This window comes from Heptranchias perlo, chromosome 27 (assembly GCF_035084215.1).
Source record: "Heptranchias perlo isolate sHepPer1 chromosome 27, sHepPer1.hap1, whole genome shotgun sequence".
Classification (NCBI taxonomy): Eukaryota; Metazoa; Chordata; class Chondrichthyes; order Hexanchiformes; family Hexanchidae; genus Heptranchias; species Heptranchias perlo.
In genome coordinates, this window is record NC_090351.1 from 5,521,240 (window position 1) to 5,536,827 (window position 15,588).

At 47.4% G+C, this 15,588-nt stretch overlaps 1 protein-coding gene across 1 annotated transcript in view; it reads left to right on the forward strand.

Moving 5' to 3' along the window:
* Positions 1 to 15,588, forward strand: part of slc5a8l (solute carrier family 5 member 8, like) — a 97,541-nt gene that overhangs the window by 17,596 nt on the left and 64,357 nt on the right. Inside the window, exons 4-5 of the mRNA XM_068007245.1 lie at positions 3,583 to 3,650; positions 13,814 to 13,968. Coding sequence (XP_067863346.1) covers positions 3,583 to 3,650; positions 13,814 to 13,968 — 223 coding nt within the window. The remainder of the gene's footprint in view (positions 1 to 3,582; positions 3,651 to 13,813; positions 13,969 to 15,588) is intronic.

Genomic DNA, 15,588 nt, shown 5'->3' on the forward strand with positions numbered 1-15,588 from the left:
TAGGATACGCAGTCCTAGGTGTAGAAACCTACGTATATCGAGTCTCCTGTTGACACAACTGCTGTCGTTTAGTTTATCAGCTGTTCCTCCTATTGTGTATACCCCTGATGTCCTTTATGACCTCTTTAAAACCTACCTCTTTGACCAAGCTTTTGGCCGCCTTATCTAATATCTCCTTATGTGGCTCGTTGTCCTATTTTGTTTGATGATCGCTCCTGTGAAGCTCCTTGGGACATTTTACTACATTAAAGGCGCTATGCAAATGCAAATTGTTGTTGTTGTTGTCTTATCTCTCTCAATCTTTATTGCAAAGGAAATGATTCCTCTTATCTACACTGACAATTGAGATTCCTTCTTCATAATCAGCCCTGCTGCAATAAAAGCCTGCCTCTTTTAACTGGATGTGTTTCTTTCTTTTAACCTAGCTCAATATTACATAATTTTATATAATGCCAATTAGCTTATTCTATTTAATAATCTACAAGTGTCTATCCTTACAGAGTACAATGTCTTTGGCCCTGACATTCTGCCACTTTGCCATCTCAGCAACCTTTGCTTCCTATGTTATCAGTTGTAAACAATTTTACAACACCAAGTTATAGTCCAACAATTTTTATTTGAAATCTACAAGCTTTCGGAGGCTTCCTCCTTCCTCAGGTAAATGTTCAGCAGCTCCTCGAAGCCTACGCATTTATACATATAGAACAATACATGGTGTTTACAGACTGCCCCTGCAACTGCCCGTTGCCAAGGCAATCACTGTGTTCAGACAGAGAGGTGTCACCTACAGAACCCCCGAATACACATTCAACAAAAAAACAAACAGGAATAAAAAACAGAGAGAGAGAGAGAGAGGCAGAAACATCCGGAAGGCAGAGAAAGCCAGCAAATGACCCATTATATTAAAAACTGATAGCTTTTGTTCGCTGGTGGGGTAACGTGTAGCGTGACATGAACCCAAGATCCCGGTTGAGGCCGTCCTCATGGGTGCGGAACTTGGCTATCAATTTCTGCTCGACGATTTTGCGTTGTCGTGTGTCTCGAAGGCCGCCTTGGAGAACGCTTACCCGAAGATCGGTGGCTGAATGTCCCTGACTGCTGAAGTGTTCCCCGACTGGGAGGGAACCCTCCTGTCTGGCGATTGTTGCGCGGTGTCCGTTCATCCGTTGTCGCAGTGTCTGCATGGTCTCGCCAATGTACCATGCTCCGGGGCATCCTTTCCTGCAACGTATGAGGTAGACAACGTTGGCCGAGTCACAGGAGTATGAACCATGCACCTGGTGGGTGGTGTCCTCTCGTGTGATGGTGGTATCTGTGTCGACGATCTGGCATGTCTTGCAGCGGTTACCGTGGCAGGGTTGTGTGGTGTCGTGGACGCTGTTTTCCTGAAAGCTGGGTAATTTGCTGCGAACGATAGTCTGTCTGAGGTTGGGTGGCTGTTTAAAGGCGAGTAGTGGAGGTGTGGGGAAGGCCATAGCGAGGTGTTCGTCGTCATTGATGACATGTTGAAGGCTGCGGAGAACATGGCGTAGTTTCTCCGCTCCGGGGAAGTACTGGACGTCGAAGGGTACTCTGTTGGTTGCGTCCCGTGTTAGTCTTCTGAGGACGTCTATGCGATTTTTCGTTGTGGCCCGTCGGAACTGTCGATCGATGAGTCGAGCGTCATATCCCGTTCTTACCAGGGCGTCTTTCAGAGTCTGTACGTGTCCATCCCGTTCCTCCTCGTCTGAGCAGACCCTGTGTATTCGCAGGGCCTGTCCATAGGGGATGGCCTCTTTGACGTGGTTAGGGTGGAAGCTGGAAAAGTGGAGCATTATGAGATTGTCCGTGGGCTTGCGGTAGAGTGAGGTGCTGAGGTGCCTGTCTTTGATGGAGATTCGTGTGTCCAAGAAAGAAACTGATTCTGAGGAGTAGTCCATGGTGAGCTTGATGGTGGGATGGAACTTGTTGATGTTATCGTGTAGTCTCTTTAGTGATTCTTCGCCGTGGGTCCATAGAAAGAAAATGTCGTCGATGTATCTGGTGTATAGTGTTGGTTGGAGGTCCTGTGCAGTGAAGAAGTCGTGCTCGAACTTGTGCATGAAAATGTTGGCGTATTGGGGTGCAAATTTGGTCCCCATGGCTGTTCCATGTGTTTGGGTAAAGAACTGGTTATCGAAGGTGAAGACATTGTGATCCAGGATGAAGCGGATGAGTTGTAGGATGGCGTCTGGAGATTGGCTGTTGTTGGTGTTGAGTATTGATGCTGTCGCAGCGATGCCGTCATCGTGGGGGATACTGGTGTAGAGTGCCGAGACGTCCATCGTGGTGAGAAGTGTTCCTGGTTCAACTGGTCCGTGGGTACTGAGTTTTTGTAGGAAGTCTGTAGTGTCGCGACAGAAGCTGGGGGTTCCCTGTACGATGGGTTTCAGGATGCCCTCAATGTATCCAGAGAGGTTCTCACACAGGGTTCCGTTGCCTGATACGATAGGACGTCCGGGTGTGTTGGCTTTGTGTATCTTTGAGAGGCAGTAGAAGTCTCCCACGCGGGGAGTACGTGGGATGAGAGTGCGTAGGATGCTTTGAAGGTCTGGATCGAAGGTCTTGATCAGTTTGTTGAGCTGGTGGGTGTGTTCTTTGGTCGGATCTGCGGGTAACCGTCTGTAGTGTTCCAGGTTGTCCAGTTGTCGGTATGCTTCTTTGCAATAGTCCGTTCTGTTCTGTATGACGATGGCTCCTCCTTTGTCCGCTGGTTTGATGACGATGTTGTGGTTGGTCTTGAGAGCGTTGATGGCGTTGCGTTGTGCTCGGGTGACATTCTGGACTGTCTTCTGAGTGCGCCTGATGAATCTGGCATTGACGCATTTCCTGACAGCTTGGGCATACATGTCAAGCAATACATGTTATCAGTGTCATTGTGATCAAAAGATAGGATTTGCGAACACACAGTTTAAACCAGTTCTGCCTACATTACTATTCTGTCCTCATCCTGTATTAAAATGATGTAAAAAACATATCTGTATTCTTACATGCAGGCATTTGTGGGGTATGTTATCGTGTGCCATGTGCACATCTGCCTTTTTCTATCTCTCTATATGTTTTTCTGTCTTTCTTTTTGTCTTTATCTCTCTATCTCTCAGTACTTCCTGTCTCTGTTACACTCTCTCTCTCTATTTTTCTGTCTCTCTTTTTGTTTCTATTAGTTTCTGCTTCTGTTTGTTGATTTTCCCATCGCTGTCTCTAAATCACTCTCTGCCCCTAACTTTCTGTCTGCCTCTCTCTCTACGTCTCTGTGTTACTTTCTCTGTCCTTTAGTCTGCCTCTCTATGTTTCCCTGCATGTCTCTCTGATGTTTCATTCTCTCTGTCGTCCTCTCTCCATCCATCTCTCTGAATTGCTCTGTTTTCCTCTCTTTCTCGCTCTGTTTCTTGTTCAATCAATTGCTTGTCCCTCAGTCTGCTCATCTGTTTTTATTACTTTCAATGTCTCTAAGTTTCCTTCTACCTCTGGTATGAGTGCCAATTCATTTATTATTTTATAAATCTATTTTATAAGGTAAGAATATTACTATGTAAAAGTTGGATCAACTCTAATTTTTTTCAGTAACTGGATTTGATCTCTGGGGAGTGCTTGTTGCAACAGGCCTTGTCTGCACCTTTTACTGTACTCTGGTAAGTTTACTGCAGTTACATTGCTACATGCTTGTTAGTGCATGTGTGTACTATGTGTGTTGGTGCAGATGGGACATACACGTGTGTTGGTAAAAATATGTAGGTATGTACTGGTGTGTTTGCACAGGTATTTTGGACAGGTGTCTTGGTGCTTCGTCCCAGACTCTTCCATCACCATCCCTGGGTATGTCCTGTCCTTCCGGCAGAATAGACCTATCAGAGGTGGCGGTACAGTGATATACAGTCAGGAGGGAGTGGCCCTGGGAGTCCTCAACATTGACTCCGGACCCCATGAAATCCCATGGCATCAGGTCAAACATGGGCAAGGAAACCTCCTGCTGATTACCACCTACCGCCCTCCCTCAGCTGATGAATCAGTCCTCCTCCATGTTGAGCACCACTTGGAGGAAGCACTGAGGGCAGCAAGGGCACAAAATGTACTCTGGGTGGGGGATTTCAATGTCCATCACCAAGAGTGGCTTGGTAGCACCACTACTGACCAAGCAGGCTGATTCCTGAAGGACATAACTGCCAGACTGGGCCTGCGGCAGGTGGTGAGAAAACCAACACAAGGTAAAAACCTACTTGACCACGTCCTCACCAATCTATCTGTCGCAGACTGTCCATGACAGTATTGGTAGGAGTGACCACCGCACAGTCCTCGTGGAAACTAAGTCCTGTCTTCGCACTGAGGACACCATCCAACGTGTTGTGTGGCACTATCACCGTGCTAAATGGGATAGATTCAGAACAGATCTAGCAGCTCAAATCTGGGTATCCATGAGGCGCTGTGGGCCATCAGCAGCAGAAGATTTGTATTCCAGCACAATCTGTAACCTCATGGCCCGGCACATTCCTCACTGTGCAATTACCAACAAGCCAGAGGATCAATCCTGGTTCAATGAGGAGTGTAGAAGAGCATGCCAGGAGCAGCACCAGGCGTACCTAAAAATGAGGTGCCAACCTGGTGAAGCTACAACTCAGGACTACGTGCATGCTAAACAGCGAGCAACATGCTATAGACAGAGCAAAGCGATTCCACAACCAACGGATCAGATCAAAGCTCTGCAGTCCTGCCACATCCAGTCGTGAATGGTGGTGGACAATTAAACAACTAACGGGAGGAGGAGGCACTGTGAACATCCCCATCCTCAATGATGGCGGAGTCCAGCACGTGAGTGCAAAAGACAAGGCTGAAGCGTTTGCAACCATCTTCAGCCAGAAGTGCCGAGTGGATGATCCATCTCGGCCTCCTCCCGATATCCCCACCATCACAGAAGCCAGTCTTCAGCCAATTCGAATCACTCCACGTGATATCAAGAAACAGCTGAGTGCACTGGATACAACAAAGGCTATGGGCCCTGACAACATCCCGGCTGTAGCACTGAAGACTTGTGCTCCAGAACTAGCTGCGCCTCTAGCCAAGCTGTTCCAGTACAGCTACAACACTGGCATCTACCCGACAATGTGGAAATTGCCCAGATATGTCCTGTCCACAAAAAGCAGGACAAATCCAATCCGGCCAATTACCACCCCATCAGTCTACTCTCAATCATCAGCAAAGTGATGGAAGGTGTCGTTGACAGTGCTATCAAGCGGCACTTACTCACCAATAACCTGCTCACTGATGCTCAGTTTGGGTTCTGCCAGGACCACTCGGCTCCAGACTTCATTACAGCCTTGGTCCAAACATGGACAAAAGAGCTGAATTCCAGAGGTGAGGTGAGAGTGACTGTCCTTGACATCAAGGCAGCATTTGACCGAGTGTGGCACCAAGGAGCCCTAGTAAAATTGAAGTCAATGGGAATCAGGGGGAAAACTCTCCAGTGGCTGGAGTCATACCTAGCACAAAGGAAGATGGTAGTTGGAGGCCAATCATCTCAGCCCCAGGACATTGCTGCAGGAGTTCCTCAGGGCAGTGTCCTAGGCCCAACCATCTTCAGCTGCTTCATCAATGACCTTCCCTCCATCATAAGGTCAGAAATGGGGATGTTCGCTGATGATTGCACAGTGTTCAGCTCCATTTGCAACCCCTCAAATAATGAAGTAGTCCGAGCCCGCATACAGCAAGACCTGGACAACATCCAGGCTTGGGCTGATAAGTGGCAAGTAACATTCACACCGGACAAGTGCCAGGCAATGACCATCTCCAACAAGAGAGAGTCTAACCACCTCCCCTTGATATTCAATGGCATTACCATCGCTGAATCCTCCGCCATCAACATTCTGGGGCTCACCGTTGGCCAGAAACTGAACTGGAACAGCCACATAAATACAGTGGCTGCGAGAGCAGATCAGAGGCTGGGTATTCTGTGGCGAGTGACTCACCTCCTGACTCCCCAAAGCCTTTCCATCACCTACAAGACACAAGTCAGGAGTGTGATGGAATACTCTCCACTTGCTTGGATGAGTGCAGCTCCAACAACACTCAAGAAGCTTGACACCATCCAAGATAAAGCAGCCCGCTTGATTGGCACCCCATCCACCACCCTAAACATTCACTCCCTTCACCACCGGCGCACCATGGCTGCAGTGTGTACCATCCACAGGATGCACTGCAGCAACTTGCCAAGGCTTCTTGAACAGCACCTCCTAAACCCGCGACCTCTACCACCTAGAAGGACAAGTGCAGCAGGCACATGGGAACAACAGCACCTGCACGTTCCTCTCCAAGTCACATAGCACCCCAATTTGGAAATATATCATCATTTCTTCATCGTCGCTGGGTCAAAATCCTGGAACTCCCTACCTAACAGCTCTGTGGGAGAACCTTCACCACATGGACTGCAGCAGTTCAAGAAGGCGGCTCACCACCATCTTCTCAAGGGCAATTAGGGATGGGCAATAAATGCAGGCCTTGCCAGAGACGCCCACATCCCATGAACGAATAAAAAAATACAGCGTTGTTACAAGTAGGTGTCTTGTTGCAGCTATGTTGGTCCAGGTGAGTCAGTGCAGGTGTGCTGGTGTAAGTGTGGCAGGGTAGGTGTGTTGGTACAAAGGGCAGTTGCGTTGGTTGTGGCGTGTTTGTGGGCTGCATTGGATGTATGTTTGTGGAGAGATGCTGGTGCAGATGTGTTGGTGTAATTATGTTCGTCATGTATGTGGAGGTGTGTTGTGGAGGTGAGTTGTGGAGGTGAGTTGTGGAGGTGTGTTGTGGAGGTGAGATGTGGAGGTGAGATGTGGAGGTGTGTTGTGGAGGTGTGTTGTGGAGGTGAGATGTGGAGGTGTGTTGTGGAGGTGAGATGTGGAGGTGAGATGTGGAGGTGAGATGTGGAGGTGTGTTGTGGAGGTGTGTTGTGGAGGTGAGTTGTGGAGGTGAGATGTGGAGGTGTGTTGTGGAGGTGAGATGTGGAGGTGAGATGTGGAGGTGAGATGTGGAGGTGTGTTGTGGAGGTGTGTTGTGGAGGTGAGATGTGGAGGTGAGTTGTGGAGGTGAGATGTGGAGGTGTGTTGTGGAGGTGAGATGTGGAGGTGAGATGTGGAGGTGTGTTGTGGAGGTGTGTTGTGGAGGTGAGTTGTGGAGGTGAGTGTTGTGGATCCACCCGATCAAGCCCCTTCACAATCTTATATGTTTCAATAAGATCGCCTCTCATTCTTCTGAACTCCAATGAGTAGAGTCCCAATCTACTCAACCTCTCCTCATATGTCCACCCCCTCATCCCCGGGATTAGCCGAGTGAACCTTCTTTGTACTGCCTCGAGAGCAAGCATGTCTTTCCTTAAGTATGGAGACCAAAACTGTATGCAGTATTCCAGGTGCGGTCTCACCAATACCTTATATAACTGCAGCAATACCTCCCTGTTTTTATATTCTATCCCCCTAGCAATAAAAGCCAACATTCCATTGGCCTTCTTGATCACCTGCTGCACCTGCATACCAACTTTTTGATTTTCTTGCACTCGGACCCTCAGATCCCTTTGTACTGCAGTACTTTCCAGTTTCTCGCCATTAAGATAATAACTTGCTCTCTGATTTTTCCTGCCAAAGTGCATAACCTCATATTTTCTAATATTGTATTGCATCTGCCAAATCTCCGCCCACTCACCCAGCCTGTCTAAATCCCCCTGTAGGTTTTTTATGTCCTCCTCACTCTCCACTTTCCCTCCCATCTTTGTATCATCTGCAAACTTTGATATGTTACACTCGGTCCCCTCCTCCAAATCGTTAATATAGATTGTAAAGAGTTGGGGACCCAGCACCGACCCCTGCGGAACACCACTGGCTACTGGTTGCCAGTCCGAGAATGAACCATTTATCCCAACTCTCTGCTTCCTGTTAGATAACCAATCCTCCACCCATGCCAGAATATTACCCCCAATCCAGTGATTCTTTATCTTGAGCAATAATCTTTTATGTGGCACCTTGTCGAATGCCTTCTGGAAGTCTAAATACACTACGTCCACTGGTTCCCCTTTATCCACCCTGTACGTTATGTCCTCAAAGAACTCAAGCAAATTTGTCAGACATGACTTCCCCTTCGTAAAGCCATGCTGACTTTGTCCTATTAAATTATGTTTATCCAAATGTTCCGTTACTGTCTCCTTAATAATAGACTCCAAAATTTTACCCATCACAGATGTTAGGCTAACTGGTCTATAATTTCCAGCCTTCTGCCTACTACCCTTTTTAAATAAGGGTGTTACATTAGCAGTTTTCCAATCTGCCGGAACCTTTGCTGAGTCCAGAGAATTTTGGAAAATTATTACCAAAGCATCCACAATCCCTACTGCCACTTCCCTCAAGACCCTAGGATGTAAGCCAGCAGGTCCAGGGAATTTATCCGCCTTGAGTCCCATTAATTTACTGAGTACCAATTCCTTAGTGATTTTAATCATATTTAACTCCTCCCCCCTTGAGCCTCCTGTTTGTCCAGTGTTGGGATATTCTTAGTGTCCTCTACTGTAAAGACTGAAACAAAATATTTGTTCAGCATTTTTGCCATCTCCATGTTTCCCACCATTAATTTCCCAGTCTCATCCTCTAAGGGACCTACGTTTGCCTTAGCCACCCTTTTTCTTTTTATATAACTATAGAAGCTCTTGCTATCTGTTTTTATATTTTTTGCTAATTTATTTTCATAATCAATCTTCCCTTTCTTAATCAATCCTTTAGTTACTTTTTGCTGTCTTTTGAAGGCTTCCCAATCTTCTATCCTCCCACTAAGTTTGGCTACCTTATATGTCCTTGTTTTTAGTCGGATACTATCCTTAATTTCTTTACTTAGCCACGGATGGCTGTCATCTCTTTTACACCCTTTTTTCCTCAGTGGAATATATATTTTTTGAAAGTTGTAAAATAACTCCTTAAATGAACACCACTGCTCATGTACCGTCTTACCCTTTAATCTATTTTCCCAGTCCACTTTAATCAATTCCGCTCTCATACCATCATAGTCTCCTTTATTCAAGCTCAATACGCTTGTTTGAGAACCAACCTTCTCACCCTCTAATTGGATATGGAATGTAACCATGTTATGGTCACTCATTCCAAGGGGATCCTTAACTAGGACATTATTAATCAATCCTGGCTCATTACACAGGGTCCAAGGTTGCTTGCCACCTTGTAGGATCAGTTACATACTGCTCAAGAAATCCATCCCTAATACACTCAATAAACTCTTCCTCAAGGCTGCCCTGCCCAATTTGATTTGTCCAGTTAATATGATAGTTAAAATCCCCCATAATTATAGCTGTTCCCTTATTACATGCCCCGACTATTTCCTGATTAATACATCTTCCAGCAGATTTGCAACTATTAGGAGGCCTATATATTATGCCCACTCGTGTTTTTTTCCCCTTATTATTCCTTATCTCTACTCAAACTGTTTCATTATCCTGATCCTTATCCTGATGTATTACAGTGATTCCTTCCTCCCCTTCCTTCCTGCCTGTCCTTCCTGATTGTTAAATACCCTGGCATATTTAATTCCCAGTCGTTGTCACCCTGCAGCCATGTTTCTGTAATGGCCACAAGATCATACCCATACGTAGTTATTTGTGCCGTTAACTCGTCCATTTTGTTACGAATGCTACGTGCACTCAGATAAAGAACTTTCAAATATGTTTTGTGACACTTAGTTCCTGCTTTTCCTTTTTTAACACTTTACCTTTTACTCCATACCTTCTGTCCCTTCCTGACACGCTTTCCTCTGTCTCCCTGCTCAGGTTCCCAACCCCCTGCCACAGCTTTCATGCTGGGTTAATCGCCTTACGCCTTCTAGTTTTTATTTTATCTGTCGTGCCTAAAGTACACTTTCTTTCTGCTGCTCTACACTTTTCCCTTTCACTTGTTCTTGAACAACTGTTTGTACTATTTGTATTGTAGATTTCCCCTGGGTCTTCCCCTCTCTTGCTGCTCTCAACTTTATTCTCTTCTGACTCCCCGCTCAGGTTCCCATCCCCCTGCCACTCTAGTTTAAACCTTCCCCAACAGCACTAGCAAACACCCCCGCGAGGACATTGGTCCTGATCCTGCTCGGGTGTAACCAGTCCCACTTGTACAGGTCCCACCTTCCCCAGAACCAGTCCCAATGTCCCAGGAATCGAAATCCCTCCCTCCTACACCATCCCTGCAGCCACGCATTCATCCTGTCTATTCTCCTGTTCCTATACTCACTAGCACATTGTGTTGTGGACGTGTGTGCTGTGGAGGTGAGATGTAGACGTGTGTGTTGTGGAGGTGTGTTGTGGAGGTGTGTGTTGCGGAGGTGTGTGTTGTGGAGGTGTGTGTTGTGGAGGTGTGTGTTGTGGAGGTGTGTTGTAGAGGTGTGTGTTGTGGAGGTGTGTTGTGGAGGTGTGTGTTGTGGAGGTGTGTTGTAGAGGTGTGTGTTGTGGAGGTGTGTGTTGTGGAGGTGTGTTGTAGAGGTGTGTGTTGTAGAGGTGTGTTGTAAAGGTGTGTGTTGTGGAGGTGTGTTGTAAAGGTGTGTGTTGTGGAGGTGAGTTGTGGAGGTGTGTTGTAAAGGTGTGTGTTGTGGAGGTGTGTGTTGTGGAGGTGTGTGTTGTGGAGGTGTGTGTTGTGGAGGTGTGTGTTGTGGAGGTGTGTGTTGTGGAGGTGTGTGTTGTGGAGGTGTGTTGTAGAGGTGTGTGTTGTGGAGGTGTGTGTTGTGGAGGTGTGTTGTAGAGGTGTGTGTTGTAGAGGTGTGTTGTAAAGGTGTGTGTTGTGGAGGTGTGTTGTAAAGGTGTGTGTTGTGGAGGTGTGTTGTAAAGGTGTGTGTTGTGGAGGTGTGTTGTAAAGGTGTGTGTTGTGGAGGTGAGTTGTGGAGGTGTGTTGTAAAGGTGTGTGTTGTGGAGGTGTGTTGTAGAGGTGTGTTGTAAAGGTGTGTGTTGTGGAGGTGTGTTGTGGAGGTGTGTTGTGGAGGTGTGTTGTAAAGGTGTGTGTTGTGGAGGTGTGTTGTAAAGGTGTGTGTTGTGGAGGTGTGTTGTAGAGGTGTGTGTTGTGGAGGTGTGTTGTGGAGGTGTGTTGTGGAGGTGTGTTGTAAAGGTGTGTGTTGTGGAGGTGTGTTGTAAAGGTGTGTGTTGTGGAGGTGTGTTGTAAAGGTGTGTGTTGTGGAGGTGTGTTGTAAAGGTGTGTGTTGTGGATGTGTGTTGTAGAGGTGTGTGTTGTGGAGGTGTGTTGTAGAGGTGTGTTGTGGAGGTGTGTTGTAGAGGTGTGTGTTGTGGAGGTGTGTGTTGTGGAGGTGTGTTGTAGAGGTGTGTGTTGTAGAGGTGTGTTGTAGAGGTGTGTGTTGTAGAGGTGTGTTGTAGAGGTGTGTGTTGTGGAGGTGTGTTGTAGAGGTGTGTGTTGTGGAGGTGTGTTGTAGAGGTGTGTTGTGGAGGTGTGTTGTAAAGGTGTGTGTTGTGGAGGTGTGTGTTGTGGAGGTGTGTTGTGGAGGTGTGTTGTGGAGGTGTGTTGTAAAGGTGTGTGTTGTGGAGGTGTGTTGTAAAGGTGTGTGTTGTGGAGGTGTGTGTTGTGGAGGTGTGTTGTGGAGGTGTGTGTTGTGGAGGTGTGTTGTAGAGGTGTGTGTTGTGGAGGTGTGTTGTGGAGGTGTGTGTTGTGGAGGTGTGTTGTGGAGGTGTGTGTTGTGGAGGTGTGTTGTAGAGGTGTGTGTTGTGGAGGTGTGTTGTAGAGGTGTGTTGTGGAGGTGTGTTGTAGAGGTGTGTGTTGTGGAGGTGTGTTGTAGAGGTGTGTGTTGTAGAGGTGTGTTGTAGAGGTGTGTGTTGTAGAGGTGTGTTGTAGAGGTGTGTGTTGTGGAGGTGTGTGTTGTGGAGGTGTGTTGTGGAGGTGTGTTGTGGAGGTGTGTTGTAGAGGCGTGTGTTGTGGAGGTGTGTGTTGTGGAGGTGTGTTGTGGAGGTGTGTTGTGGAGGTGTGTTGTAAAGGTGTGTGTTGTGGAGGTGTGTTGTAAAGGTGTGTGTTGTGGAGGTGTGTTGTAGAGGTGTGTGTTGTGGAGGTGTGTTGTAGAGGTGTGTGTTGTGGAGGTGTGTTGTAGAGGTGTGTTGTGGAGGTGTGTTGTGGAGGTGTGTTGTAAAGGTGTGTGTTGTGGAGGTGTGTTGTAAAGGTGTGTGTTGTGGAGGTGTGTTGTAGAGGTGTGTGTTGTGGAGGTGTGTTGTGGAGGTGTGTGTTGTGGAGGTGTGTTGTAGAGGTGTGTTGTGGAGGTGTGTTGTGGAGGTGTGTTGTAGAGGTGTGTGTTGTAGAGGTGTGTTGTGGAGGTGTGTTGTGGAGGTGTGTTGTAGAGGTGTGTTGTGGAGGTGTGTTGTGGAGGTGTGTGTTGTGGAGGTGTGTTGTAGAGGTGTGTTGTGGAGGTGTGTTGTGGAGGTGTGTGTTGTGGAGGTGTGTTGTAGAGGTGTGTTGTGGAGGTGTGTTGTGGAGGTGTGTTGTAGAGGTGTGTGTTGTGGAGGTGTGTTGTAGAGGTGCGTGTTGTGGAGGTGTGTTGTAGAGGTGTGTGTTGTAGAGGTGTGTTGTAGAGGTGTGTGTTGTAGAGGTGTGTTGTAGAGGTGTGTGTTGTGGAGGTGTGTTGTAAAGGTGTGTGTTGTGGAGGTGTGTTGTGGAGGTGTGTTGTGGAGGTGTGTTGTAGAGGTGTGTGTTGTGGAGGTGTGTTGTAGAGGTGTGTGTTGTAGAGGTGTGTTGTAGAGGTGTGTGTTGTAGAGGTGTGTTGTAGAGGTGTGTGTTGTGGAGGTGTGTTGTAAAGGTGTGTGTTGTGGAGGTGTGTTGTGGAGGTGTGTTGTGGAGGTGTGTTGTAGAGGTGTGTGTTGTGGAGGTGTGTTGTAGAGGTGTGTGTTGTAGAGGTGTGTTGTAGAGGTGTGTGTTGTAGAGGTGTGTTGTAGAGGTGTGTGTTGTGGAGGTGTGTTGTAAAGGTGTGTGTTGTGGAGGTGTGTTGTAAAGGTGTGTGTTGTGGAGGTGTGTTGTGGAGGTGTGTGTTGTGGAGGTGTGTTGTAGAGGTGTGTTGTGGAGGTGTGTTGTGGAGGTGTGTTTGTTGTTGGAGGCAGATGCAGTCAAAGAAGAGACAAGGTCGTTGCAAAGAGACAGTAAAGAAGAGCACACAATTTCAGCGATACAGACCTCCCACTATCCATTGAGTGGAATCACCCTAAATTGCCCGGATGCTTCCTGTCCCGTCTGAACTGATGGTGGAAAATTGGACAGGTGCAAATAGAAAGATCAGAATCCCATCGGAAGATTGGGCACTGCCCAATCGGAGAAGCCAGACTTATTAGGCAGTCAATGAAATGGTCTTTCCTAAATCTCTGCTGCACCATTTTATAAAAGCCATCACAGTCCGCAGCTGATGAAATCCCTCCTCGTCATTTACACCGATCGTAAAGTGTGAATGGAATGATATAACAACTGGGCTATTTTTGGTCAGTTTCCTTTCATTCTCACTCATGGATTTTCATTGCAAGAATTAATCTGTGGCAAAATCTCATCCACCCACCATTTTGATTTGGTAAGATGGGAAGATTCCACAAATGGGACTATTTTGCTGGAATTTGCCATAGATTACCCAGGGAATACACATGTAAAGATGTTTAGGCCCGTTCCATCCGGTGAGAACTGCCCGTACGTGTACATTAAGTTTCTCACAAAGCTGCAGATATTAAAGGAGATCAGAAAGTTGACTGACCTGCACTTTCTGTTTAGACTCGAGGTGGATCAGATACCATGCTCACAACCTCTTGTGTTTTTAGGGTGGTCTAAAAGCGGTGGTATGGACTGATGTGTTCCAGATGGGGATTATGATCTCTGGATTTTTGGCGGTGATCATCCGAGGCGCGGTGATCCAGGGAGGCTTCGAACGGATCTGGAATATCTCTTATCATGGAGGGAGACTCAACTTCTGGGAGTAAGACAGTAATTTATCTTTGGGGGTTTGGGAATAAGCTTTCAGGGAGAGGAGAGTGGTTTCATCAGAGGGGTTTGGTGATTTTGTATTCAGACTTGTACCTGTCTGGGACTGGGTTAGGGACAGGCAGTGCCTGTACTCAGACTTGTACCTGTCTGAGACTCAGTTAGGGACAGGCAGTGCCTGTACTCAGACTTGTACCCGTCTGTCTGAGACTCAGTTAGGGACAGGCAGTGCCTGTACTCAGACTTGTACCCGTCTGTCTGAGACTCAGTTAGGGACAGGCAGTGCCTGTACTCAGACTTGTACCCGTCTGTCTGAGACTCAGTTAGGGACAGGCAGTGCCTGTACTCAGACTTGTACCCGTCTGTCTGAGACTCAGTTAGGGACAGGCAGTGCCTGTACTCAGACTTGTACCCATCTGTCTGAGACTCAGTTAGGGACAGGCAGTGCCTGTACTCAGACTTGTACCCGTCTGTCTGAGACTCAGTTAAGGACAGGCAGCCCTGGTGTAAAGCGTTCACTACTCAGAGGCACGGTTTTAAATAACAGAAACTGGACGTGTTTCCGATGAACTGGAACTGGGAGCACAATGACTGATAAGTGAAAGAACAATGCTTACCGACCTGTGAGTGGTGTCAGAAGCTATAAATTCTGAACTCACCAGGTGTACAGGATGTTGATGTCACTTTGCTACTGTTTTCAGCCCTCTAACCAGTCACTCATCCACGTGATGATTCCCTTCGGAAGTTGGCCAGATCTCTCCATGAACCCTGCAGTGATGCTGCTGATTGACCAGGACAAGGGGCCTGTTTCCTACCCTACCCTTTGACCCAGCATAATGTGGGCGCTGCACATTTCGTGTGCACCCGATCTGGCCTCAGCTGGACCTGGCTGGTTTCTCAAGTTCGGCTAACCGCCGTGTGTTGGCTGAATGCACTATTGGAGGAGCTTTTGCCTCAGGACCTGCTCTCTCACCAGACACGGGGTGGGGGGAGGTTCAGGAAACACAAACCTGAGCCCATAGCACAGAACTGCCCATAATCCACCACAACGGAACTGACCCTGGCCATGAGGATGGGTGGGGGTGGGAGGTGAAAGGTCACATTGGTATGGTAGAGGTTCTTTAGAGATTGGGGATTAAGATATACTATTGGGCAGAAGTGTGCAAACCAAGACTCACACGGTGCACGTGACTCAGAGACCCTGGCTATCCAATCCGCTGAGACAGATTCTGATACCCGGTGTCTCCCCGCTCTATAATTCCACTCTCCGCTACGTGTCTCTCAGACCCTATAATCCACTCCACACTGTCTTCAGACCACCTGAACACTGGTTTTCAATTTCCTTGAAAGGAGACGGCTGAGAGGGAACCTCATAGAGAAACGTATGAAATATCAAACAGTGTAGGAAAAGGTAAACCCAGAATCCTGCTGCAAACTGAACCATGACAGTAGAATAAGAGGTCATTGGTCCAACTTAGAACTAACATCAGGAAGTCTTTCCTCACACAAAGACTGCTGAGTACATGGAATGGAGTCCCTGGTAATGTACGGTGGCAAAAAACCTTAGAATCATTTTGGAAACATTTGGAAGGTGGGATGTTGGCTCTCTTTGATT